At 48.9% G+C, this 26,607-nt stretch overlaps 1 protein-coding gene across 5 annotated transcripts in view; it reads left to right on the top strand.

Annotated features, from left to right (window-relative positions):
- Nucleotides 1-26,607, top strand: part of LOC140408257 (protein phosphatase 3 catalytic subunit alpha) — a 459,377-nt gene that overhangs the window by 353,042 nt on the left and 79,728 nt on the right. For all 5 annotated transcript variants that reach the window (XM_072495215.1, XM_072495212.1, XM_072495214.1 and 2 more), the window contains exons 7-8: nt 18,315-18,392; nt 21,069-21,163. In XM_072495215.1, coding sequence (XP_072351316.1) covers nt 18,315-18,392; nt 21,069-21,163 — 173 coding nt within the window. The remainder of the gene's footprint in view (nt 1-18,314; nt 18,393-21,068; nt 21,164-26,607) is intronic.

Here is a 26,607-nt window from a genome sequence, read left to right on the forward strand (position 1 = left end):
CTGGCATTGAGGGAGAGATTGTTGTAGTTACACCACTCCACTAGGTTCTCTATCTCCCTCCTGTACTCTGACTCATCGTTATTCGAGACCTGACCCACCACAGTCGTGTCATCAGCAAACATGTAGATGGAGTTTTGTCACGCAGTCGTGTGTGTATAGGGAATATAGTAGGGGGCTAAGTACACAGCCTTGCGGGGCCCCGGTTTTGAAGACGATCGTGGAGGAGATGTTGTTGTTTATCCCTTACTGATTGTGGTTATTTCACAGCCGTGTGAGGTAGATGCAGTTGTCTGAATGCTGACATTGATAAAACGGGCAATGCGGATTACATGCACCTCTGCCAGTTAGCGTAACTGGCTGCTGGCCAAACAATCTGTCTGGAACAAATACGCCTTTCACAGGTACAGCAGCATTTAATGAGCATGTTTCTCATAGTGGCGGTAAATTGGATAATGCTGCCTATAGCTACCAGCCGCCCAGGAGGAGAATATCCACGTCACTAACTAGCCCTCTGGCAATGAGGCTGCCCGCCACACACTGGTGACAGATCAACAAGACACACAAGAAGATAGTTGGACTGCTGACCAAAGATTTGGCCAAATGGATTTTCAGGAGTATTTTGAAAGAGGAGAGAGAGCGGAGTGGTTTAGGGGGAGAATTGCAGAGCTTCGGGCCTAGACTGCAGTGGGCCCGACTGTTCCATTGAAACCAGGGATGGGCAAGGGGGCAGAACTGGTTAAGTGCGGAGATTTGTGGGGGCTGGAGCAGGTTACAGCGAGAGGGAGCAGCGCGATCGTGGAGATGGTCAAAAAAGCAGGTGGGAATTTTCCACGCTGGTGTGTTGCCGGGATTCCAATGTAGGTCAGGGAATAGAGAAGTGAACAATTTCATGTAAATAGACACTGCAGTTCTCATTCTCTTTGAATAACTTCCATAAGAAACATACATTGCGAAGCATTCATTCAGCTGTTAGATACAAATAAAATTTAAGTGGGTATAAACAAATAGGTCAGCATATAAATCTTTTTACTAAAACAATTCATTTCCTCAGTATGGTAGAGATCCGTTATTATTCCGTCTCTTTACAGCAGTAATGACATTTCTCCAGCTGTTGCCGATGAGCTGATGGAGCTCTGCATAGCCGTCAATCATTGAAGCTGGACTGATTAGAGAGCAGTTGGTGACAGTTTCATTGCCTGACACCAAGATAACTGCACAACTGATGTTCTTCAATGGGGCGGATCACATGATCTGTGTATAGAAGCAGTTTGCGCTGAGAGTTAATCTGTGATTCATCCTGCTTTGAGAATGAGATACATTTATGGCCTCTCTTTGTTCGCATCCAAAACTCTGCCACTCCTATCCCAGCTCACACCCAGTCCCGTTCACCCAGCACCCCTGTGCTCGCTGATCCATGTCGGCCCCCTATGTCTCAATTTTACATCCCTGTTTTCGGAGGCCTCCATGGCCTCGATCCAAATAAGTTCCCGCAGCTCTATGGGATCTCTGCATTCCACCGGGTCTGCCCCCCACCCCCGGCACGTTCTAAACTTTCATTGTTCCGCCATTAATGATCATTCCTGCCATCTGGGCCCCGAGCTGTGAAATCCTCTCTCTAAACCTTCCTTCCTTCTGCGAGCTCCTGAACCTGCCTTTTGAATAAACTGTCCCAATATCGCTCTGCATTGGTGCAGGTTTAGTTTGACAACACCCTGAAGCACCTTATAAATCCAAGCTGTTGTTGTTTCAGATTCCATTGTGGCTTTCCAAATGGAATTGGATAATGATCTGAAGAGAGAGACATTGTAGGGCCATGGGGAAAGATGGGGGAGTGGGATGATGGAGAGCTAACATAATGGGCCGAATGGCCTCTTATTGTATGATTCTAGCAGTACTGTGAACAGTTCTTTGTATTGCAGGGTCTAATTGAAAGGATGAACAGGCTTGTAGGATTAAATAGTCTCCTGTTAGAAGTGTGGCTTGACAGAAGGATTGAGAAGAATTGTGAGGAAGAGATCGTTCCACCTGTAATAATTCTACAGATTGTGAAAGGGATAGCTTAATATTGTGAACAAACTTGTTGATTCTAATTGATTTTAATTTAAAACCCATTTTTTAAGTTATCTCACCTTGAAAAGTAAACAAAGCTCGAAATATTTCAAGTGGATTAACATCAGGGGCGGGATTTTCCAGTACCCAGCAGGGCGGGGGGGTCCCGGCGGAACGGAGTGGATGCACATGGGGGGTTCACCTACACATCGACCATGGCGGAGGCTGACATAGCCGGCGGGTAGGAAAATAGTGCCCCCACGGCACAGGCCCACCCGCGGATCGATGGACCCTGATCGCGGGCCAGGCCACCGTGGGGGCATCCCCCGGGGCCAGATCGCCGCCCGGAGCCCGCCCGCGCCGCCAAGACCCCGGAGCCCGCCCGCCAGGTCCCGCCGGTAAGGACCTAGTCCAGTTTACGCCGGCAGGACCGGCGTAGAACCAGCGGGACTTCGGCCCATCGCAGGCCGGAGAATCGCCGGGGGGGGGGGGGGGGGGGACTGGCGCAGTGCGATTCCCGCCCCCGGCCGAATCTCCGGTGCCGGAGAATTCGGCGGGGGGCGGGATTCACGCCGCCCCCCGTGATTCTCCTACCCAGCGGGGGGGGGGGGGGGGGGTCGGAGAAGCCCGCCCCAGATCTCGGGCTTCAATTGAAAAGTTTCTCTGAAGTCAGTCCTGAATGTCTTTATTACACCATCGATGACCGTACCGCATGTGCTGCTGTATTGGAAGCTGGCGTGTGTGGGTACAGATGTACTACTGAAGAAGTCATAAAGGTTTGGAGTCATGGAAACAGGCCCTTCGGCCCAGCTTGTCCATGCTGCCCAGTTTCTATCACTAAGCTAGCCCCAATTGCCCGCACTTGGCCCAGATCCCTCTTCCCCGTTTAACTTTCTAAATACTTTTTAAAAGATAAAATTTGTACCCACTTCTACCACTCCCTCTGGCAGCTCGTTCCAGACACTCACCACCCTCTGTGTGGGGAAAAAAGTGCCCCTCTGGACCCTTTTGTACCTCTCCCCTCACCGTAAACCTATGCCCTCTGCTTTTAGACTCCCCTACCTTTGGGAAAATATGTTGACTACCTACCTCATCTATGCCCCTCATTATTTTATAGGCCTCGATAAGTTCACCTCCCATGCTCCAGGGGAAAAGGTCCCAGCCTATCCAGCCTCTCCTTATAACTCAGACCATCAAGTCCCGGCAACATCCTAGTAAATCTTTTCTGCACTCTTTCTAATTTAATAATATCCTTTCTATAACAGGGTGACCAGAACTGCACACAGTCTTCCAAGTGTGGCCTTACTAATGTCTTGTACAACGCCAACATGACGTCCCAACTCCTGTATTCAATATTGTGGCCAATTAAACATAGCATGCCGAATGCCTTCTTCATCACCCTGTCCACCTGCGACTCCACCTTCAAGGAGCTGTGAACCTGTACCCCAGATCTCTTTATTCTGTAACTCTCCCCAACTCCTATCATTAAATGAGTAGGTCCTGCCCTGATTTGAGCTACCAAAATGCATCATCTCACATTTATCTAAATTAAACTCCATCTGCCATTGAGCAGCCCACTGGCTGAATTGGTCAAGGTCCCATTGCAATCCTAGATAACCTTCTTCACTATCCACTATGCCACCAATCTTGGTGTCATCTGCAAACTCACTAACCATGCCTCCTACATTCTCATCCAAATCATCAATGTAAATAATAATAATCACTTATTGTCACAAATGGGCTTCAATGAAGTTACTGTGAAAAGCCCCGAGTCGCCACATTCCGGCGCCTGTTCGGGGAGGCCGGTACGGGAATTGAACCCGCGCTGCTGGCATTGTTTTGCATTACAAGGCAACTGTTTAGCCCACTGTGCTAAATACCCAATAACAGTGGACCCAGCACTGAACGCTGAGGGACACCGCTGGTCACAGGCCTCCAGTTTGTAAAACAATCCTCTACAACCACCCTTTGTCTTCTGTCGTCAAGCTCATTTTGTACCAATTGGCTACCTCGCCCTGGATCCCATGAGATTTAAGGTTATGCAGCAGCCTATCATGTGGTACCTTGTCAAAGGCCTTGCTAATGTCTATGGAGAAAATGTTTTTTTTAAAGTTTAGAGTACCCAATTCATTTTCCCAATTAAGGGGCAATTTAGCGTGGCCAATCCACCTACCCTGCACATCTTTGGGTTGTGGGGGCGAAACCCACGCAAACACGGGGAGAATGTGCAAACTCCACACGGACAGTGACCCAGAGCCGGGATCGAACCTGGGACCTCGGCGCCGTGAGGCAGCAGTGCTATCCCCTGCGCCACTGTGCTGCCCCATGTAGACAACGTTGACTGCATTGCCCTCATCTACCTTCTTGGTTACCCCTTCAAAAAAGTCAATCAAATTCGTGAGACATGATTTTCCACTCACAAAGCCATGCTGACTGACCCTAATCAGTCCTTGCCTCGCTAAATGCCTGTTGATCCTGTCTCTCAGAATACCTTCTAATAACTTACCCACCACAGACGTTGGGCTCACCCGTCTGCAGTTCCCAGGCTTTTCCCTGCGGCTCTTCTCAAAGAAGGGCAAAACATTTGCTACTCACCAACCCTCGGGCACCTCACCTGTGGCTGTCGACGATTCAAATATCTAGTCCATATCAGTTGATACTTTCAACAGTTTGGACAGAAGGCTTGAAGAAGAGTGAAGAGTACATCTAGTGACCTGGTCAACAAGCATCAAAATCAGATCAACCAATTATTCTGTTTGTTAAACCTTGTTAGGTGCAATTCCCAACATTGAGGAATGCTTAAGGATGTGAAGGATGGTATGTCAATGCAAACTTCTTCCTTTTTCCCGCCTGCTCTCCCTCTCTGTCCCTCCTCTCTCCCCCCTCCCCTCCCTCCTCTCTCTTCCACCCCCCCCCCTCTCTCTCCCAACCCCCCCTTTCCCTCATTTTTTAACGAGAATGGTTCCAGAGAGACTTCAGTAAATGAGGGCTGAAGGAGGTTCGAGAAATAGAGGAGGGCGAGGTTATGGAGGGACCTGAACCGGGATATCAGTTTTTGTTAAAACCGAGAGATCGGTGGACCGAGAATCGAATAGGTTAGTAACAATGGGGGGGGGGGGGGGGGGGGAGGACTGAAGTAGCAGATGAGTGGGGCGGGTTTGTGATCTTGTGCTAAAACCAGGGATAGTGTTACGTGCACAATTTTTAAAAAGTTGATGAATGAGCGTTCGGAACAATCTTTTCCGAGCACAGTAGAATCAGACAGAGACGGTCAATATTCTTATTTCTTTCTGCTATTGCCAAATCCCGGCCTCTTGCACCTCCCCCGTTTCCATAGCTCCAACCAAAAAGAAATTATGTCTCAACTCCTCTATAATTTCTACCAATTAAATCTGTGCCCCTCTAGTTATCGATCCCTCTGTGAAGGGAAGTCGATTTTTCCTATTAACTCTCTCTTGGTCCCTCATGATTTTATAAACCTCAATTACACCCCCCCCCCCCCCCCCCCAACACCCTCTCTACTCTGTTCCAAAAGAAACAATTTCAGCCTCTCCAATCTTTCCCCACAGTTAAAATTCTCCATCCGTGACAACATCCTCATGGATCGTCTCTCTATCCTCTCCAATGCAAACTCTTAATAATAATCTTTATTATTGTCACAAGTAGGCTTACATTAACACTGCAATGAAGTTATTGTGAAAATCCCCTAGTCGCCACATTCCGGCACCTGTTCGGATACACAGAAGGAGAATTCAGAATGTCCAATTCACCTAACAAGCACGTCGTTCGGGACTGTGGGAGGAAACCGGAGCACCCGGAGGAAACCCACGCAGACACGGGGAGACAGTGACTCAGCCGGGAATCGAACCTGGGACCCTGGAGCTGTGAAGCAACAGTGCTAACCAGGGGCCAGAGCTGTCCATATTCCTCGAGCTGTGGTCGAACCCACTCTAACTCTCCCTCTATCCGTGGAAGACAGAATGTGAGCTGGAAAGATATTTAAATTAACATCAGCTTTTAACGGGGTTTCTGCAAAACAGTAACATTTGTAGATGTTTCTGAAATCTTTGATATTAAAACCCCACCCATTCAGACCAGATACAAGACGATAGAGCTTTAATGGAATGTTTTGGTAAAACTCTTGATTAAAAGTGCTTCAGTGTACGTGCCAATGTTGCTGCACTTGATCCACCCCACACTCGGGGATTGTTGGGACAATTGGAAGTTGCAGTCCACACGCAGGATTAGTCAGCAGGGGGAGAAATGCTTTGCTTATTGTGTTGAGTTTTGTAGACACGCAGCATTTGTCAGGCTTGGAGTTTCGTATCCTTCAGCACATTCTCCTGCAAAGTGAGAGCTTGTTAAGATCATAGAATCCGTCTCCACTTTAAAGAGTTAGCATCACTGCGAGGGGGAGGGGCTATTCTTTGAGTTATTGGGGTGTTGGTTGGTAGAATTGGGGGGGGGGGTCTGATGATGTTTTGCTTTGTTTTGTGTATAAAATGTTAAAAACTGAATAAAAATATTTTAAATAAAATCATAGAATCCCTACAGTGCAGAAGGAGGCCATTCAGCCCATCAAGTCTTCACCGACCCTCCGACTGAGCACCTACCTTGGTCCATTCCCCTGCCCCATCCCTATAGCCCCACCTAGCCTGCCATTTTTGGACTGTGGGAGGAAACCGGAGGAAACCCACGCAGCCACGGGCAGAACGTGCAGACTCCGCACAGACAGTGACCCGAGATCGGAATGAAACCCGGTTCCTGGCACTGCGAGGCAGCAGTGCTAACCACTGTGCCACCGTGTAACACGCTTGTGATATATTTCCAATATAAAAACAGAAAATGTTGGAAATACTCAATCACCAGGTCCAGCAGTGTCCCGGGAGAGTGTGTGTATTAAGGATGAGAGAATGAAGATGGGTAAATGGAGTTTAGATACATTTGCTCGAATAGTCTCTTCTACTTTCTATGGGTTTTTTACCTCCGCAACAGGACCTTGTAAACATAATGCATTTTAAAGCTCCAGTCAGCTAATGAGTACTTTGGATCAAAAGGTGTGGCCTGAACAGGCACTTTAAAATGATGCTTAATGGAACCATTTTCCACAATTTGGTGGAGAGGGGTTGAGTGTAGTCGGTGAATTTATATCTCCGTTTGCAGTCCTGCATAATGTACATTATGAAAACCACATGTAGATCTGAGTGCTGAACCTTGTTTAGAATGAGTGTTTATTGAGGTGGAGCCGTGTTGCGGAATCTGGTGCAGTTGGACATAACCGAGTCTGCCAATCTGTTTAAACACCGAGTGCGATTAATGAGGAGCTTTACTGGGGACAGTGTTGAGATTTAGCGTGTGGCTAACATTCTCCAATTTGTTGCTGCAGCCTATGAATAGCAGAGTTGGCTGGATGGCGGTAGTGGTCGCCACGGTGCACAGTGCTCCAGGCCACGGGCTGCAACATGGGACCGAAGCTGAAGGGTGCTTGATGGCCAGTGCAGACAGGGTGGGCAGAGGAGACTCTCTCTCTCTGCTTCACCACTCTTTGACTTCTAACAGTTTTCTTTAATGAGCCCACACCACAATCCTGGATATTTTTAGCCAGTTGCAATTGGTGTCTTGAGCCGATGTCTGGCTGATATTTCATGCGTCTGACATTGATTTTTACGGAAAATTAAATCTAGTCTCTGTGATCACAGCCCTAAATTCTCAGCCCGATGACAAACCTACCGCACTGCCAGGCCTATCGGCTTTGTTCAATGTTTTTGGTCTGTACCATATGTCACGCAGCGAGACTCTGGCTTGTCGACACAGAGAGAGAGAGAGAGGTTAGGGTCGTTTGGGAACTGGGTGTTCTGCTCTCTGCGCGATACCTCCCACAGGGGAGGCTGCCGAGCAGGGAAGCTGCGGTAGTTTGACACCCATGGCTCTTTTCACGTTGATATTCAGCATTGGTGGCCCCGGCCAGATGGGCTGAGAACTCTTCCTGAGCCAGATTCGTGGCAGCCTGTCTCAATCTGTGGCTCTGCAGGTGCTTGCTTGCCATCGCTGCCTTGGGTGGGAATGAAGGTGGTATTAATCGCGGCCGGGCCGGGCCTGTGTGTGGAGTGTGTGACCTGCACCGTACACCGCTCCCGATCAGGATCAGTTTTAGAAGTGGATCTGCTGAAACCCAGATTGCTGTTCGCACTAGACAGAGCTTCCCAAAGCCCCAGAGTGTTTTCCAGTCCCACTTCTTTTTGAAGTGTAATCGCGGTTTTGTAGTGCAGAGGATGGCGTCCCTCCCACTGGGCCAGAGGGTCCACTTCAGGACTCTGAGCCACGGAACATGCGATTATAACTTGGCCAAACCAGCTGTGGCCCAGCCTGTGAATCCTTCCCGGTGACAGGGGGTAAGAGTGGGAGAATTTCCTGGTCAGTCAGGCAGCAAACCAACGGCTTACTTTGCCAAGCGTATTCCTGGTCCAATCCAAGGGAAGCCTGTGGTCACCATTGCCCTCCTGGGGACTGGTACCTGAAAAGATAGGGTCACTGTGACGAAATTGGAAATGCAGCAGCCAGTTTGCGCACAGCAAGCTCCCACAAGCAGGTAACCTATTTGTGATGTTGGTTAAAGGATTGGCCTTGGACATGATGTAATGCGAGTGTAATAGAGCGTTAAATGCAGTGATAGAAAGCTACCTCCTACTCACTGACCACTTCGCATTCTCCACAGTCTGCACAATGTTGATGTGTGTGACAGACAGTCCTCAGTAAGTATTGGAGGTGACCTCTGTGCTGACCAGTGCTTTTTAATATTTCTGGCCTGGCTACTCCCCTTGCCCCTTGACGTAGTGTAGGCAGTGGGAGTTCTTGAATGGTTACTGGTGCAAAGTCATTGCAGACCTTTCTATATTAAACACAATAGTGGTTAATAAGCCCTGGAGGACGTCTAACTCTCTCTGTTTTATTGTAGCACATTTATTCAGCTGGATAAAATCATTTGGTTTAGAACAAAGGGTCAAAGAGCTTGTCTGATCCGGTCTGTTCATTGACCCATTGATCATTTTAAATCGAGATCCTCAAATTTTAGCGGGGCGGGGGGGGCATGGTGGTGGCAGTGGTTAGCACAGCTGCCTCACGGGCGCCGCAGGTCCCAGGTTTGATCCCGGCTCTGGGTCACTGTCCGTGTGGAGTTTGCACATTCTCCCCATGTCTGCGTGGGTCTCGACCCAAAGATGTGCAGGCTAGGTGGATTGGCCACGCTAAATTGCCCCTTAATTGGGAAAAAAAATGTTTTAATAAAATTTTTTTTAAAAGATCCTCAAAAATTTGTACCTTTCACATTGCCATGAACTTTCCTGTGTCATCAACAGCAACAACGTGCATTGATGTAGCACCTTTACTGCAGTCAAATGTCCCCAAACACGGCACAGGAACTGTTATCAAAGTTACAATCCCTCACTGTGGCTTATATCAAAATATTCAGGCAGGTGACCCAAGAGCCCGGTAAAGAGTTCGGATTTCGGGAATGTCTGAAAGGCGCTGAGGTGCGGAGTGGTTTGGGACCGGAATGCCAGAGTCGATGGCCCATGGAGCTGACGGCAGAGCCACTGATGGTGAATTGATGGAAATTGGGGGTGACGGGGTCTCGGTGTCTGGAAGCTGACGAGGACCCTACAGCACGACCGTTGGGAAAGGCGTTACGAAAATGTAATCCCACTCAGGCAGGCCGGGGCCCTTGCCAGGAGCTGACAGCAAAACAGAGGCCTGTAACTCTTCAACAACCGACAGTGACAACAGGGATGCATTGTAGCCGAGGCCATGGGGTGGGGGTTCATGGGTGTGGGGTCGCTGTGAGGGGGGGCTCTGAGCGGCCCACATTCCTAATGACAGATCCCTCGATTGGGCCTTTGAGTGTGGGCTCCACCCCACAACAGCTTTGCTTGCTGTGATTCCCCACAAGGTGAGCCCTGGGGAGAGGGGGGGTGGGAAATCCATCAACAGCACCACCTGCCACTCTCCCATCTGATTAAATACCCCCCCCCCCCCCCCCCCCCAACCGGGCATTAGATTCCACCCTTAGGAGGAGGCCAGAATTGGCGAAACACCAGGATCCCCGAGGGTTGTGGGGCTGCTGGAGTTTACGGGAATAGGGAGGGGCGAGGTCATGCTGGGGAGGATGACCGTTTTTAATGTGGGGCCTTGCCAGGCAGGCAGCCAGTGTAGATTAGCGACACGGTGGGGAGGGGGGGGGGGGGGGGGATGGATGATCAACACTTGGTGGGAATTCGAAGATGGCACCAGACATTTGGCCAGATATTCTGTTCCGATGGTGAAGCAGTAAATTACTGCGGATATTGATAGTGAAAGTAGCAGTGAGCGCGAAGGCATTGTGGGGGGTTGAATGCCGCACAGTGTTCCCTGAAGCTGCGTGTGGTCAGCCAGCACCATCTGCTGACAGTGGCTGGTACTGCAACCACAACCTTTCAGCATGAAAACCAAAAATAATCTCTTAAAATGGAGTACACGACTGCGAGATCATCTTTGGGAAAGGACAACCGAGAATCTACTTGCACCCACACTCAGATGTGCGATTTTACATCCTATTAGGAGCAAATGGCATCTGTAATATTGTACAGAATGTAAACATCATATGGGGACTGTGCAGAAACATTCCCCTTTTGTGTGTGTGTGTTGGGGCGGGGGGGGGGTCCAAATCACAAGAACGTTGGCTTAAAATGAGAGCCAGGCCTTTGAGGGGTGATGTCGCAGAAAGAGGTGTGGAGTCCTGGATCTCTGTCCCCCAGAGAGCTGTAAATCGGAGCCAGAAAACTAACCAGCCTCGATTCAATTGACCAGAACCATCCCCAGGGGCTGAATGCCCCTCTCCCGTCCCTATGGGTAAATATCCAGCCCATTGTGCGTGAACTACAACGGGAGCATTCGATCCCTTTATGTACCTCGTGGGAAAAGTCACGGTTTGGAACCACATCATGAGACCATGTTTGCATTCCAGAAATCAGGAATGCCAGGCCACGCCAGAGCCAGTTAAAATTCACTGCTTTAAAAAATTTATTTAGACACATTGATTTCACGTTATCTCCCAGAGGTAACAATGAAAGAATCGATCTTATGAATAATGGCAGTGGATTGAGGAGGCGAAGGTTTCTTTGCTCTGTTCTGTTCTAACCAGGATCCAGCAGCATGTCTGGACAGAGTAGGAACTCGTTCCAATGTTGCTCATTGATTTCCATCGATCGATTACCCAATCACAAGAATTGATTTTAGTATATCGATATTTTAGCTGGACTGTTTCAATACGAAAAATATCATTTTGTAAAATTCGATTTGATGAATGATACGAGCGGCACAGGAGCCCATTCGGTCAAACGTTTGGCAAAAGATGTCCACTTGGTCCCACTGATAGATAATGACAGGAGGAGGAGTCACTCTGGCCAGTCCCCCACAATTGTGACGCTTTGCATATCTGTACCCTGCCGAAATCCACGTGATCTGACAGTGGGAGGGACTTGACTGGTTGAACATGCTTTCACCCTAATTGTGGGTTGTACAACACCGTAATTCAGCCTCCTGCCGAGCCGGCGGCGAGGTATTTTCAGTTCCTTCTCACTTGGAGACGGGATTCCCAGTAAACCGGGGCAGCACAGGGACTCTATGTGGTCGAGACGGTGGCTCCGTCACCCGGCATGGTGCAGTGATGCTGCACCCTTACACCACTCCTGCCGTCTTTCACAACATTCACAGCAAGACCTGGGAATGGGCAGCACGGTGCCGCAGTGGGTTAGCGCTGCTGCCTCACGGTGCCCAGGTCCCAGGTTCGATCCCGGCCGTGGGTCACTGTCCGTGTGGAGTTTGCACATTCTCCCCGTGTTTGCGTGGCCACGCTAAATTGCCCCTTAATTGGAAAAAAATAATTGGGTACTCTAAATTTATATTTAAAAAGAAAAAAGATCTGGGAATGAAGAAAAGAATAACCTGATGTCAGCTTAATTTAGTTGATATGGTCCTTGCCTCGGAGGACACTCCCATGGTGGATGGAGAGTGTGCGGACCTGTTGAACAAATGTACAATAGATTGAGAGTGATTATGTTGTGGATCCCATGCTAATGTGGCTCCAATTATTTCCACATTCGTGTCTACTGTTTGGATTAGTGAGCCGAATATAGAAACCTTTGCTGAGGCCTATTCTGGGGAAGAGGGGCTTCAGTTGCGTTGATAGGCTGGAAAATTCTTCACACCGAGATCACTGTTCCTCGAGCAGAGAAGGGGGGATCTAACGGAGATGTTTAAAGTTTGGGAATGTTATTGGAGTAGGGGGAGGGGACGGGTAACCAGAGGATACGGATTTAAGGTAATTGACAAAAGAAGCAGTGGTGAAATGGAGTATGTTTTAACACAGCGAGTTGTTGTGATCTGGAATGTGCTGCCCGACGGGACAGTGGGAGCTGACTCCAGGAAAGAGCAGGGGGGTGCATAGCACGGTGGTTAGCACTGTTGCTTCACAGCGCCAGGGTCCGAGGATCGATACCCCGCAGGGTCACTGTCTGTGCGGAGTCTGCACGTTCTCCCCGTGTGTGCGTGGGTTTCCTCCGGGTGCTCCGGTTTCCTCCCACAAGTCCCGAAAGACGCGCTGTTAGGTGAATTGGACATTCTGAATTCTCCCTCTGTGTACCCGAACAGGCGCCGGAATGTGGCGACTAGGGGCTTTTCACAGTAACTTCATTGCAGTGTAATGCCTACTTGTGACAAGATAATATATTATAATTAGATAGCAGAGCCAGGATGGGCAGAATGGCCTCCTTATTATTTCAAACATGAAACCTGGGAGTGGAAAAAGGAAGCAGATTTATTTTTTTAATGTTGACAATGAGACAAACAGCTGTGAAGAGGCAGGAACCTTTAAGGAGGGGAGGGTTCTGTCAGGCCTGTCCTGGGAGGATGTGGATTACCTGATGGCACGAGGACTGCATCGGGCCTCCTTTAGGGGTGTTGGAGATTTCTCCATTTTAGAAAGGTAAGCCCCCAAATCCTGAATCACTGGAAGCTGCCATTGGCCACGTCCCAGCACCCTGTCCACAACTTTCCAATGGCTAAGCTGTTCTACTCAAAAGTCAGACTAGTTGTAACTGCAGCCAGGGTCTTGTGGGTGGTGCAGCCCGTCCGGTGCCCGTGTGGAAAGCTGAACTCTGTGTTCGCTTTATCTTATCACCAGCAACAGAGAGAAATCCGCAACCAGCAGGAAATCCTCCAGAAGGCACTTTCTTGGCTGGTGTTGGAAGTAGTCACCCAGCTGTGATGGTATCTCGACTTGGGGAAGCTCTGACTACAGGCGATCTGTTTTGGGAAATGATTGATGGCTTGGAAAGTAGTGGGAAAGTTTTCTCTGGCTAGTGTGACCTGGGATGCCCAGAGCTGCCTCAGATAACATCTGTGCAGAGTGAGCGAGGGACAGCACACTGGGGAAATTAAATTGCTACGTCATTACTACCCGAAGCAGCTAATTGAGCTGGGATCCTGCAGTCTAAATGGTGTAGGAAAATACAGATTGGAAAAGTCAAGTACGAGAAACAAAACGATTATGATTTAGGTTCCATTTCCGCTTTTCCATCTTTGTTGATTAGATTTTGGGAAGAGTTTACTGAAGGAAATTGGTGTGATGTTTAAATTATTTAAACTAGTTATTTACCCACATGAGGAGTCAGGCCCAGGTTATGGTAAAGGGAGACACAGGATATAACTGGACCAGGAAATGGAGACAGCCCCATTTTAAAGTTATAGTTTCTGTTTAATTTTTATATTCATTAACGATCCGGAAGAAGGATCTGAAAACATTGTTGCTAAGTTTGCAGAAGATACAAAGATATGTAAAGGAAAAGGTAGTATTGAGGAAGCAGGGGGGCTGCAGAAGGACTTGGACAGACTAGGAGAGTGGGCAAAGAAGTGGCAGATAAGAACATAAGGACTAGGAGCAGGAGTAGGCCATCTGGCCCCTTGAGCCTGCTCCGCCAGTCAGTGAGATCGTGGCTGATCTTTTGTGGACTCAGCTCCACTTTCCGGCCCGAACACCATAACCCTTAATCCCTTTATTCTTCAAAAAACTATCTATCTTTATCTTAAAAACATTTAATGAAGGAGCCTCTACTGCTTCACTGGGCAGAGAATTCCATAGATTCACAACCCTTTGGGTGAAGAAGTTCCTCCTAAAATCAGTCCTAAATCTACTTCCCCTTATTTTGAGGCTATGCCCCCTAGTTCTGCTTTCATCCACCAGTGGAAGCAGCCTCCCACATCTGTCCTATCTATTCCTTTTTATTATTTTCATAATTTGTGTTTCTATAAGATCCCCCCACATCCTTCTAAATTACAGCGAGTACAGTCCCAGTCTACTCAACCTCTCCTCGTAATCCAACCCCTTCAGCTCTGGGATTAACCTAGTGAATCTCCTCTGCACATCCTCCAGAGCCAGTACATCCTTTCTCAGGTAAGGAGACCAAAACTGAACACTACTCCAGGTGTGGCCTCACTAACACCTTATACAATTGCAGCATAACCTCCCTAGTCTTAAACTCCATCCCTCTAGCAATGAAGGACAAAACACCATTCGTCTTCTTAATCACCTGTTGCATCTGTAAACCAACTTTTTGCGACTCATGCACTAGCACACCCAGGTCCCTCTGCACAGTAGCATGTTTTAATATTTTAACATTTAAATAATCTCTTTTGCTGTTATTCCTACTCAAATGGATAACCTCACGTTTGTCAACATTGTATTCCATCTGCCAGACCCTAGCCCATTCATTTAAATAATAAAAGATGGATATCTTTGACAATTTAAGTGAATGGGCTAGGGTCTGGCAAATGGAATACAATGTGGAAAAGTGTGAGGTTATGCACTTTGGAAGGAAGAATGGAGGCATAGACTATTTTCTAAATGGGGAAAGGCTTCGGAAATCAGAGGCACAAAGAGACTTGGGGGTCCTTGTTCACGATTCTCTTAAGGTTAACGTGCAGGTTCAGTCGGCAGTTAGGAAGGCAAATGCAATGTTAGCATTCATGCCGAGAGGGCTAGAATACAAGACCAGGGATGTACTTCTGAGGCTGTATAAGGCTCTGGTCAGACCCCATTTGGAGTATTGTGAGCAGTTTTGGGCCCCGTATCTAAGGAAGGATGTGCTGGCCTTGGAAAGGGTCCAGAGGAGGTTCACAAGAATGATCCCTGGAATGAAGAGCTTGTCGTATGAGGAATGGTTGAGGACTCTGGGTCTGTACTCGTTGGAGTTTAGAAGGATAAGGGAGGATCTTATTGAAACTTACAGGATACTGCGAGGCCTTGATAGAGTGGACGTGGCGAGGATGTTTCCACTTGTAGGAAAAACTAGAACCCGAGGGCACAGCCTCAGACTGAAGGGACGATCCTTTAAAACAGAGATGAGGAGGAATTACCTCAGCCAGAGGGTGGTGAATCTGTGGAACTCTTTGCCGCAGAAGGCTGGAGGCCAATTCACTGAGTGTCTTTAAGACAGAGATAGATAGGTTCTTGATTAAAAAGGGGATCAGGGGTTATGGGGAGAAGGCAGGAGAATGGGGATGAGAAAAATGATTGAATGGCGGAGCAGACTCGATGGGTCGAGTGGCCTGATTCTGCTCCTCTGTCTTATGGTCTAATTATAACTTTCTCTGATACATCTATGGCTGAATAAAGAATTGTACAAAATAGTTTGGCCATTCGGCCCATTAAGTCTGCATCGACCCTCCAAAAGATCACCATCTCTTGGCCCACTCCCTTGCCCCACCCCCGTAACCTGCATATTCTTTTGGATCCTAAAATGTAATTTAGCATGGCCAATCTACCTGCACATCTTTGGGACCAAACCAGAGCACCCGGAGTTAAGTGCAAACTCCACACAGTCATCCCAAGGCCAGCATTGAACCCAGTTTCCCGGTGCTGTGAGGCAGCAGTGTTCCACCTTGCCGCTCTTTGAAAGAACCTTTGAGCTAAACCGGCCCCTGGTTTTTCTGGGGGTTCACTTAATCCTAAAATATGTATGACATTTGTGGATCAGATTCCAGTCTGTGTTTTATTTAAATGAGAGAAATATATACACACAGCTCAAATGGAACTCCGGGGAGGCAGTTTGATTTTGTTTTTTGCAAGTTATTACTTGACTCTTGTTGAAATGGAAACATGGTGGGCGCGATTCTCCACTCCCACGCCGGTTGGGAGAATCGCCTGGGCCGCCAAAATTTCCGGGGACGCTGGTCCGACGCCCTCCCACGATTCTCCCAAGCGGCGGGAACGGCCCGGTCGAGTTCCGCAGGCCGGAGAATCGCCGGAGACACCCAAAATGGCGATTCTCCGGCACCCCCGCTATTCTCAGGCCCGGATGGGCCGAGCGGCCAGGCCAAAACGGCGGGTTCCCCCCGGCACCGTCCACACCTGGTCGCTGCAGTCGTGGGCGGTGCGTGAACGCTGGGGGGGCGGCCTGTGGGGGGGCGAGGGGGAATCCTGCACCGGGCTTCACCTGGAATGTGGGGTGGCCCACGATCGGTGCCCACCGATCGTCGGGCCGTCCTCTCTGAAGGAGGACCTCCTTCCTTCCGCGGCCCCGCAAGATCCGTCCCCCATCTTCTTGCGGGGCGGACATAGAGAGGAAAGCAACCGCGCATGCGCGGATGACGTCCGTTATGCGGCGCCGGCCGCGTCATCTATGCGGCGCCGCTTTTACGCGGGAGACAAGTCTGGCGCGGGTAGATGACGCGGCCCCGATACTGGCCCATTGTCAGGGCCTGAATCGGTCGGGACCGGGGCCGTTCCGGCCGTCGTGAACCTCGACGGCATTCACGACGGCACGGCCACTTCGGCGTGGGGCTGGAGAATCCCGCCCAGTGATTCTGATTCACGTTCACTTTGATTCTTCTGAAATTGACAGCAGTAGTGATGAGAATAGTAAATGTTTCTTTCATGTTGTTTAAAAATTCTGTATCTATTCTGTGTCCAACTGGAATGCTGGGTGTCAAAGGAGAGAAGTACGTTCTCGAATATTTAGAAAAAGCTTAATTTACTTAAGATGACAAATAAAAGTTATCACAGCATCTACAACACAGCTGACACCTGGCCCTCATCACCTTTGAAAGAGTTTTCCAATGAATCCCACGTCTCCCAGAGCCCGACATCAATTCTCATCCCATGGAACCATTCGATTAAATCTCCCCTGCACCATCTCCGAGTCTGGACATTCTTCCGAAAATGTGTTGATCCGAACGTGGCAACACCTCCATCTTATCCTTGAGTTAGACAAAGACCGTTGGTTGAGTTAAGTCTCCATTAAGACATCTAGCTTCACAAAAGGATGATTGAAAGCTTAAGCAAGGTGCTGGGATGTGGCCCATTTTCAAGCATGACTTGCTCAGGTATAAGTGCAAACATTTGATGCTTTTAACACAGCATTTGGTGCCTCTTGCTGTTAACTTCAGAATCCTTCAGTATTCCCATTGGAAAGACACAAAATGAAGATAGATTACCGATGCTTTGCTCCTTGATAGTCTGAAAGCTCCCTGCACCTCTACCAGTACCAGCAAGGTGCATTTTGATAGCGCCTTTATTGTAGTAAAGTGTTTCACGGGAGCGTATTCAGACAGAAAGGGGCGGTATCAGAGCACATGCTTGGTCAAAGAGCTACTTTTAAAGGAGGCTGGAAGACCAAGAGGTTTGGAGAGGGAAATTCCAGAACTCCGGGCCTAGGAATCTAGAGGCACGGCCTTCAATTAAGTGATTAAAATCGGAGATGTTCAAGCGATCAGATTTGGTGGGGTTGTGGGGCTGGAAGAGATTAGAGGCAGGCTGATGGTGAGGCCACAGAGCGATTCTGACACGAGGATGAGAATTTTAAAATCGAGGTGTTGGTGGACAGGGAGTCAGAGGGGCGCTGGGTGAACGGAAGTTAGAATGTCCCCATCGTGGGGATCCCAAAATACAAAACCTCGCTGTACAATGAACTGGTGCCTTCCAGGGAGCCAGAACTGAGATCTTTAATCCAAATTATTGTCAATTGATTTGTAGTTATTGGACTCTGGGCTACAATTCCATAGAACGTACAGCCTGAGTGGTCTGTGTTACTGTTTATGCTCCGCACAACATTTCCTTCTCTCTAGTATTTATCCAGCTTCCCACCCATGTATCTCTGCATTTTGTGATTGTGAGAAATCCTGTTTAAAATGCCATTTTTACAACTTTAACCAGTCTTGATCTGTTTTATTTGCAGTTATCCCGCTGTTTGTGAATTCCTACAACACAATAATTTATTATCAGTAATCCGAGCTCACGAGGCGCAGGATGCTGGGTAGGTATTTGGATATTTCGTTTTGTTACTGCTTTAATTGATCAACTAAATTCCATGCAATGAAATTAATAGTGGGAACCCCAGTGATCGACTCGTTTATTAATTCAATCAATCAGTAACTACTGGGTTCCTCAGTGACGGATTCCCGTGTCGTGACGTTAAATGTTGAGTGTAGCAGCGACCGACACGAGACACTAATGAATCAGGCTGTTCAATCAATTGAAATTGACCCACACTAAACAGGCCGAAAGAACAGCGGTCGGTCATTTCTCAAACGCATCCAGGCGCCCTCTGTAAGATCCAAGTGAAATACTGCGTGTGTTGGGCTTCCCAAATGGAAATACTGAGCAGGTTTGTCAGCAACTGTGGAGAGAGAAACCGAGATAAAATAAATAAATAACCTTTATTGTCACAAGTAGGCTTACATTAACACTGCAATGACATTACTGTGTAAAGCCCCTAGTCGCCACTTTCCGCTGCCTGTTCGGGTACACCGAGGGAGAATTCAGAATTCTCACCTGGTACGGGAATTGAACCCGTGCTGCTGTCCTTGTTGTGCATCACAAACCAGCTGAGCTAAACCAGCCCCTGGGCTGGTTTAAAGGGCGGGATGCTCCAGTCTCGCCCGACGGCAGGAACCGTTGCGAGAGAGAGCGGAAAGTGTGGCGTTCCAGCCAGAATTCCATTCGCTTTCAGCGGCCTGGAAAAGTCCCAGTCGCGATCGAAGGCGGAAGATTTCAGCCAATGTTTCAGTTCTGGCAAATGGTCACGGGCTTCAAATGTTCCCAACATTTGTCAGATTGTCAGGCTCTGACTGACAACACGGCAGCATCTCTCCAGGTGCACAGCCAAGATTTCACTCCGGATTCGCTGGCGCTGAGTGCACAGAAAACCTGGGGGCGCGAGTTGCGCTGTCACTCTGGCGGAGTGGGGCCTGATGGGGCCGGCACCGCCGAGTTCTAGTCGCGACAAATAGTGACGAGGAATCATGTGGTGGGGATGCCCATTAAAAATATTGAAAAGTATTTAAATGAAGTCCCTGCCAGTGAGAATCTCTATTCCCGAATCCCAGGGGATTTTGGGCCCATGTCGCCGTTTATGTTGACGGCTAACTCAGGCTCAGAATTACCCCCTATAACTCCTGTTTTAAAATATTAATGCAACAGATGTACGCTTCTCTCCCGAGGCCAGCATTTTTATTTCTCCTTGAGAAGGTAGTGGTGAGTTTCAGTCCATGTGGTGTAGGTGCACCCACAGTGCAGTTAGGATCGAGGTTGCTCTTTCCACAGATGCTCCCTGACCCGCTGAATATTTACAGCATTTTCTGTTAAGATTCCAGACTTTTCAGATGCAAGAAGTAAACTCCGGGCCAATAAGGAAGAATTGTTCTCCGATCCTCTCAGAACTGGTCCAGGCGATCCAGTATTTCCCGATAAAGCAGTGTTCTTCAAACTTTTTTTCCGGGGACCCATTTTTACCAACCGGCCGCCCTGCGCGACCCACCATTTTTCTCTTACCTTGTTTGCTGCTGATAAAAATGGAGGAAATGTTTTGGTGTCCCTTTGGCCCTCGTACACGCTCCTCCAATGGAACCTGTTGGATGAAGGTGAAGCCTTCCGGTGTCGGAAAGTATGGAGTCTCCATCTGTCCAAAGTTCTGCATTTTTTTCCTGTAAAATTTTATCAAATAACCCTCCCCCCCCCCCCCACCCCGAACTTGTAAAAACAAATAAAAATAAAATGAATAAAATAAATGAAAAAATAAAAAAATAAATGAATAAAACCCCCCCAAACTTGTAAAACAAAAAGCTGCGACCGTTTAAAAAAAAAAAAACATCCGCACTGCGCATGCGCGCCCGATCATCGGCGCATGTGCATAGTTTTGCGCATGAGCGCCGATGATCTGGCACGCATGCACAGTCAGGCTGCCTTTTTTTTAACATGTTCACGACCATTTTGAAGGCCGCTTGCAGCTGCCGTTCTTAACAGCCGGCTTCTGCGCCTGTTGCGCGCAGATTTGCGCGATCAGGAGCGCCGCGACGGACAGCTCCGCGACCCTCCCGACACCCGCCTGCGACCCTCCCACGGGTCGCGCCCCCGTTTGACAATGCCTGCTATAAAGACCCCTCTCCACGATGTGCAGAAACCACTCCCGCTCCCCTTGGAAGGATTGAGTCCGCGTCCTACACGCCAACTAACAACACGTTCTGGAAGCTCATACTATGGTTCCGTCTGCTTTTGGATTGAGAACTGATGAACCTAAACCATTGCTCCAAACTAATGTCTGACAGTAAGGTTACGACACGCGTTCAAATTGGCAAAGGGCAGAATTAGCCGTTAACAAAAATGTCTTCACGTTTTTGTTTACGGATCTGCTGAGATGAAGTCTGCGGTTTTTACTGCCCTGCTCTAGTTGTAAATAGAAACTGGGTACTCCGATAATGGCAACCGTTTGCTTAGTTTACCCTCAACGCTGACCGCAATGATCATTGCTCGCTGCATGTCACGAATGGGCAGACAACAAAAGGGAATTAATGAACAGCAAAAAGGTTTATTCTGAGGGTTTCACAAGCATTTGCTGCGGTAAGTGTAATGGTTAACTTGTGCTAATTGCTGGTGAGTAATGGTGAATGAACGCTCACTTTCTTGTGTAACCTCCATTTCCTGATGTTCACAGGTATCGAATGTACAGAAAAAGTCAAACAACGGGCTTCCCTTCACTAATTACCATCTTTTCAGCTCCCAACTATCTGGATGTCTATAATAATAAAGGTATGAAAATGTACATCACCTGTGTTACTGGCTGCCTAATTAATGTGCTGCTAACCCATTTGAAGGATGGCCTCCGACTCGGGGTCCCTACAGGGCACGATCTTGAGTACGTGAGGAAAAGATCACCTTCTGGTTGTGTTTGAAGAGAATTATTTGCGATTCCCTATTTTCTTATTGTTTTGCGATTGGACAATCGGCTCGAGTTCCGAAGCTTGGTGCTGAAGGATTCACATGTTCACTCCCAAATCGTGAGTGTCTCACCAGATGTGCTGCTACAATGAGCACATCATCGCCCTGTTTATAAAAAAAAACAAGGAGTGGGATGAGGTGAGAATTTTAGAGCTTAGTTTGTGTTTCCGCTGCTCATCCATCAATGTAACAAATTAAGGGTGGTGTACAAAAGTTTATAAATCCTGCTGTGTAAAATGGGAAAATGTTGACTTGACCATTATAGTGCAGACTTGTCTGGACACATTTCACACGTGTCGAGTTATAATCTAATCCAGTCGCAATAGAAAGGGGGCTGTTGCTCTAGTCTTCTCCTTTGAAGAGTGAAATGATGGTCCTTTATTCCAGTTGAGATGGTAAATGGCATTCCTCTATCCACCTAATTTAAGGAGCTTCGAGATATCCCTGCACCTTGAGTGTTTTGTACTTCAGCATTGAGTACTAATAATAATTGCAAAAAAGATTTCCATCTGTATTTGTTCATCAAACTTGGCTGTTGATTGTGGTCAATGTTGATGAAATATTTTCCAATTATGACTGTCAAATCTGTTACTGGTCCATGTTACACTTGTGTGTTCTCGGCCTTTGTAGAAATGTATTGACAGTATGGTGTTAATAATATTTTCGAGATATAGGATGCTAATCTAGTAGCAGTGAGGCCTTGTTATTATTGTTTAAGATTAAATTGCTGCATTGGCTCCTGAGATTTGCAATCGTCCAAATACTTCTGTACCAATCTACTACATGGGCAGCACGGTAGCATTGTGGATAGAGCACAATTGCTTCACAGCTCCAGGGTCCCAGGTTCGATTCCGGCTTGGGTCACTGTCTGTGCAGAGTCTGCACATCCTCCCCGTGTGTGCGTGGGTTTCCTCCGGGTGCTCCGGTTTCCTCCCACAGTCCAAAGATGTGCGGGTTAGGTGGATTGGCCATGATAAATTGCCCTTAGTGTCCAAAATTGCCCTTAGTGTTGGGTGGGGTTACTGGGTTATGGGATAGGGTGGAGGTGTTGACCTTGGGTAGGGTGCTCTTTCCAAGAGCCAGTGCAGACTCGATGGGCCGAATGGCCTCCTTCTGCACTGTAGAGTCTCATTAGATGCCAGCGCAGGCCCTAAAAATCGCTGGCTTTGTAAGCAGACCAAGGCAGGCCAGCAGCACGGTTCAATTCTCATACCAGCCTTCCTGAACAGGCGCCGGAATGTGGCGACTAGGGGCTTTTCACAGTAACTTCATCTGATGCCTACTTGTGACAATAAGCGATTTTCATTTCATTTTTCATAAAGTGGCATGGAAATAGGCTGAGATGAGCATTCCGAAATAGTTCATTCTTCATAGAATCTTACAGCACAGAAGGATGCCAATCTAGCCAATTAATCCTACTCCCCCGCCCTTCCGCACATTGCCTCCATCCTTTTCCTTTTCGAATTATTCATTCATGTTGAATCTGCTTTCACTGTCCTATCAGGCAGTACCTTCCAGATCACAACCATTTTGTGGTGTAGAAATATCCCTCCTTGTTATTTCTGGGACTACAAACTGATGTATCATAGAATTATCATAGAATTTACAGTGCAGAAGGAGGCCTTTCAGCCCATCGAGTCTGCACCAGCTCTTGGAAAGAGCACCCTACCCAAGGTCAACACCTCCACCCTATCCCCACAACCCAGCAACCCCACCCAACACTAAGGGCAATTTTGGACACTAAGGGCAATTTATCATGGCCAATCCACCTAACCTACACATCTTTGGACTGTGGGAGGAAACCGGAGCACCCGGAGGAAACCCACGCACACACGGGGAGGATGTGCAGACTCCACACAGACAGTGACACAAGCCGGAATCGAACCTGGGACCCTGGAGCTGTGAAGCAATTGTGCTATCCACAGTGCTACCGTGCTGCCCCAAATGTATGTCGGCCTTGTTGTTCGGGATCGAACCTGGATCCTCGGCTACGTAGGCAGCAGTGCTAGCCACTGCGCCAACGTGCAGCCCAAGAATTTGTAACTTTTCCATTAGCCCAGTCTGATGTTAACAGCACAGAGAGTTGGGAGACATCAGTCAAGGCCCATTTTGACTTTGCGCTGCTAACTCTGAGGGTTTTAGGGCAGCACGGTGGCGCAGTGGTTAACACTGCTGCCTCACAGCGCAGAGGTCCCAGGTTCGATCCCGGCTCTGGGTCACTGTCCGTGTGGAGTTTGCACAATCTCCCGGTGTCTGCGTGGGTTTCGCCCCCACAACCCAAAGATGTGCAGGCTAGGTGGATTGGCCACGCTAAATTGCCCTTTAATTTGAAAAAATGAATTGGGTACTGTAATTTTTTTTAAAACTCTGGGTGTTTTCTATTGTGCAAAATAATAGCTTCCAGGCACACCCAAGTTATTGTGGTGGTGGAATATATTGGCGTGTGGCATCTCGTGCTGTGCCTTGTTCAATAGATTTCTTCCTGTGACCTTCAGCTGAGAATCGTTTTTCTCTGGCTGGCATTGAGAGCTAATAACGGTGAGGGGAACCGCCCGTCCAGGAACTGAGTGAATAAATGGGGGCTACGGCCAATCCTATCCCACGCTCAATTCCCCAGCCCTACAAGATTATTTAGCCTGCCCCTGCCTGTTGGAATTCAACACCCTTCAGTTCAAATACCTTTTCACACAAAATAGTGAGAGGGCTGAATGCCAGGTCTTTGGATAAATTGTCCGAGTTTAATGGCTTCATCGTTAAACCTCCTGAGGCTGGATGTTGGGCTGGTGGTGTTTTCCGAAGGGGACGGAGGGAATTGTCCAGTGTTAATGCTCTGGCGTTCATGTGTCCAGTGTTAATGCTCTGGCCATCATGTGTCCAGTGTTAATGCTCTGGCGTTCATGTGTCCAGTGTTAATGCTCTGGCGTTCATGTGTCCAGTGTTAATGCTCTGGCCATCATGTGTCCAGTGTTAATGCTCTGGCCATCGTGTGTCCAGTGTTAATGCTCTGGCCATCGTGTGTCCAGTGTTAATGCTCTGGCCATCGTGTGTCCAGTGTTAATGCTCTGGCCATCGTGTGTCCAGTGTTAATGCTCTGGCCATCGTGTGTCCAGTGGTAATGCTCTAGCCATCATGTGTCCAGTGTTAATGCTCTGGCGTTCATGTGTCCAGTGTTAATGCTCTGGCCATCATGTGTCCAGTGTTAATGCTCTGGCGTTCATGTGTCCAGTGTTAATGCTCTGGCCAGCATGTGTCCAGTGTTAATGCTCTGGCCATCGTGTGTCCAGTGTTAATGCTCTGGCCATCGTGTGTCCAGTGTTAATGCTCTGGCCATCGTGTGTCCAGTGTTAATGCTCTGGCCATCATGTGTCCAGTGTTAATGCTCTGGCCATCATGTGTCCAGTGTTAATGCTCTGGCCATCGTGTGTCCAGTGTTAATGCTCTGGCCATCGTGTGTCCAGTGTTAATGCTCTGGCCATCGTGTGTCCAGTGTTAATGCTCTGGCCATCGTGTGTCCAGTGGTAATGCTCTGGCCATCGTGTGTCCAGTGGTAATGCTCTGGCCATCGTGTGTCTAGTGTTAATGCTCTGGCCGTCATGGTGTGCGGACCAGGCCCAATGGACCGACCAGCTGTCTTTTCCCACCTATTAAATTTCAATTGTTGGTGACAGTTTCGCTGAATTAAGTTGGGAATCTGGGTCAGTGGCCAATGGCGACCCATCACCTCTGTGCTACCACTTCTGTCGAGAAAGGGGAGTGACCTGATAGAGGTGATTAAAATATTGAAAGATTCTGCTGGCACAGACGTGGAAGATGTTTCCACTTGTGGGTGAAACCAAAACTATTGAATCTCTCAATGTCAAACGGTCACTAATAAACCCAGTGGGGAATTCAAGAGGAACCTCTTCACCCACAGAGTGGGGAGTATGTGGGACTCGCTCCCACTGGGAGTGGGGAGAATGTGGGACTCACTCCCACAGGGAGTGGGGAGAATGTGGGACTCGCTCCCACTGGGAGTGGGGAGAATGTGGGACTCACTCCCACAGGGAGTGGGGAGAATGTGGGACTCGCTCCCACTGGGAGTGGGGAGAATGTGGGACTCACTCCCACAGGGAGTGGGGACAATGTGGGACTCGCTCCCAAATGGAGTGGGGAGAATGTGGGACTCGCTCCCAAATGGAGTGGGGAGAATGTGGGACTCGCTCCCACAGGGAGTGGGGAGAATGTGGGACTCACTCCCACAGGGAGTGGGGAGAATGTGGGACTCGCTCCCACTGGGAGTGGGGAGAATGTGGGACTCACTCCCACAGGGAGTGGGGACAATGTGGGACTCGCTCCCAAAGGGAGTGGGGAGAATGTGGGACTCGCTCCCACAGGGAGTGGGGAGAATGTGGGACTCACTCCCACAGGGAGTGGGGAGAATGTGGGACTCGCTCCCACTGGGAGTGGGGACAATGTGGGACTCGCTCCCAAAGGGAGTGGGGAGAATGTGGGACTCGCTCCCACAGGGAGTGGGGAGAATGTGGGACTCACTCCCACAGGGAGTGGGGAGAATGTGGGACTCGCTCCCACAGGGAATGGGCTGAATGTGGGACTCACTCCCACAGGGAGTGGGGAGAATGTGGGACTCGCTCCCACAGGGAGTGGGGAGAATGTGGACCTCACTCCCACAGGGAGTGGGGAGAATGTGAGACTCGCTCCCACAGGGAATGGGGAGAATGTGGGACTCACTCCCACAGGGAGTGGGGAGAATGTGGGACTCGCTCCCACAGGGAATGGGGAGAATGTGGGACTCACTCCCACAGGGAGTGGGGAGAATGTGGGACTCGCTCCCACAGGGAGTGGGGAGAATGTGGGACTCGCTCCCACAGGGAGTGGGGAGAATGTGGGACTCACTCCCACAGGGAGTGGGGAGAAAGTGGGACTCGCTCCCACAGGGAATGGGCTGAATGTGGGACTCACTCCCACAGGGAGTGGGTAGAATGTGGGACTCGCTCCCACAGGGAGTGGGGAGAATGTGGAACTCGCTCCCACAGGGAGTGGGGAGAATGTGGGACTCGCTCCCACAGGGAGTGGGGAGAATGTGGGACTCGCTCCCACAGGGAGTCGGGAGAATGTGGGACTCGCTCCCACAGGGAATGGGCTGAATGTGGGACTCGCTCCCACAGGGAGTGGGGAGAATGTGGGACTCGCTCCCACATGGAGTGGGGAGAATGTGGGACTCGCTCCCACAGGGAGTGGGGAGAATGTGGGACTCG

The sequence above is a fragment of the Scyliorhinus torazame genome, chromosome 3, assembly GCF_047496885.1.
Source record: "Scyliorhinus torazame isolate Kashiwa2021f chromosome 3, sScyTor2.1, whole genome shotgun sequence".
In the NCBI taxonomy this organism is placed as follows: Eukaryota; Metazoa; Chordata; class Chondrichthyes; order Carcharhiniformes; family Scyliorhinidae; genus Scyliorhinus; species Scyliorhinus torazame.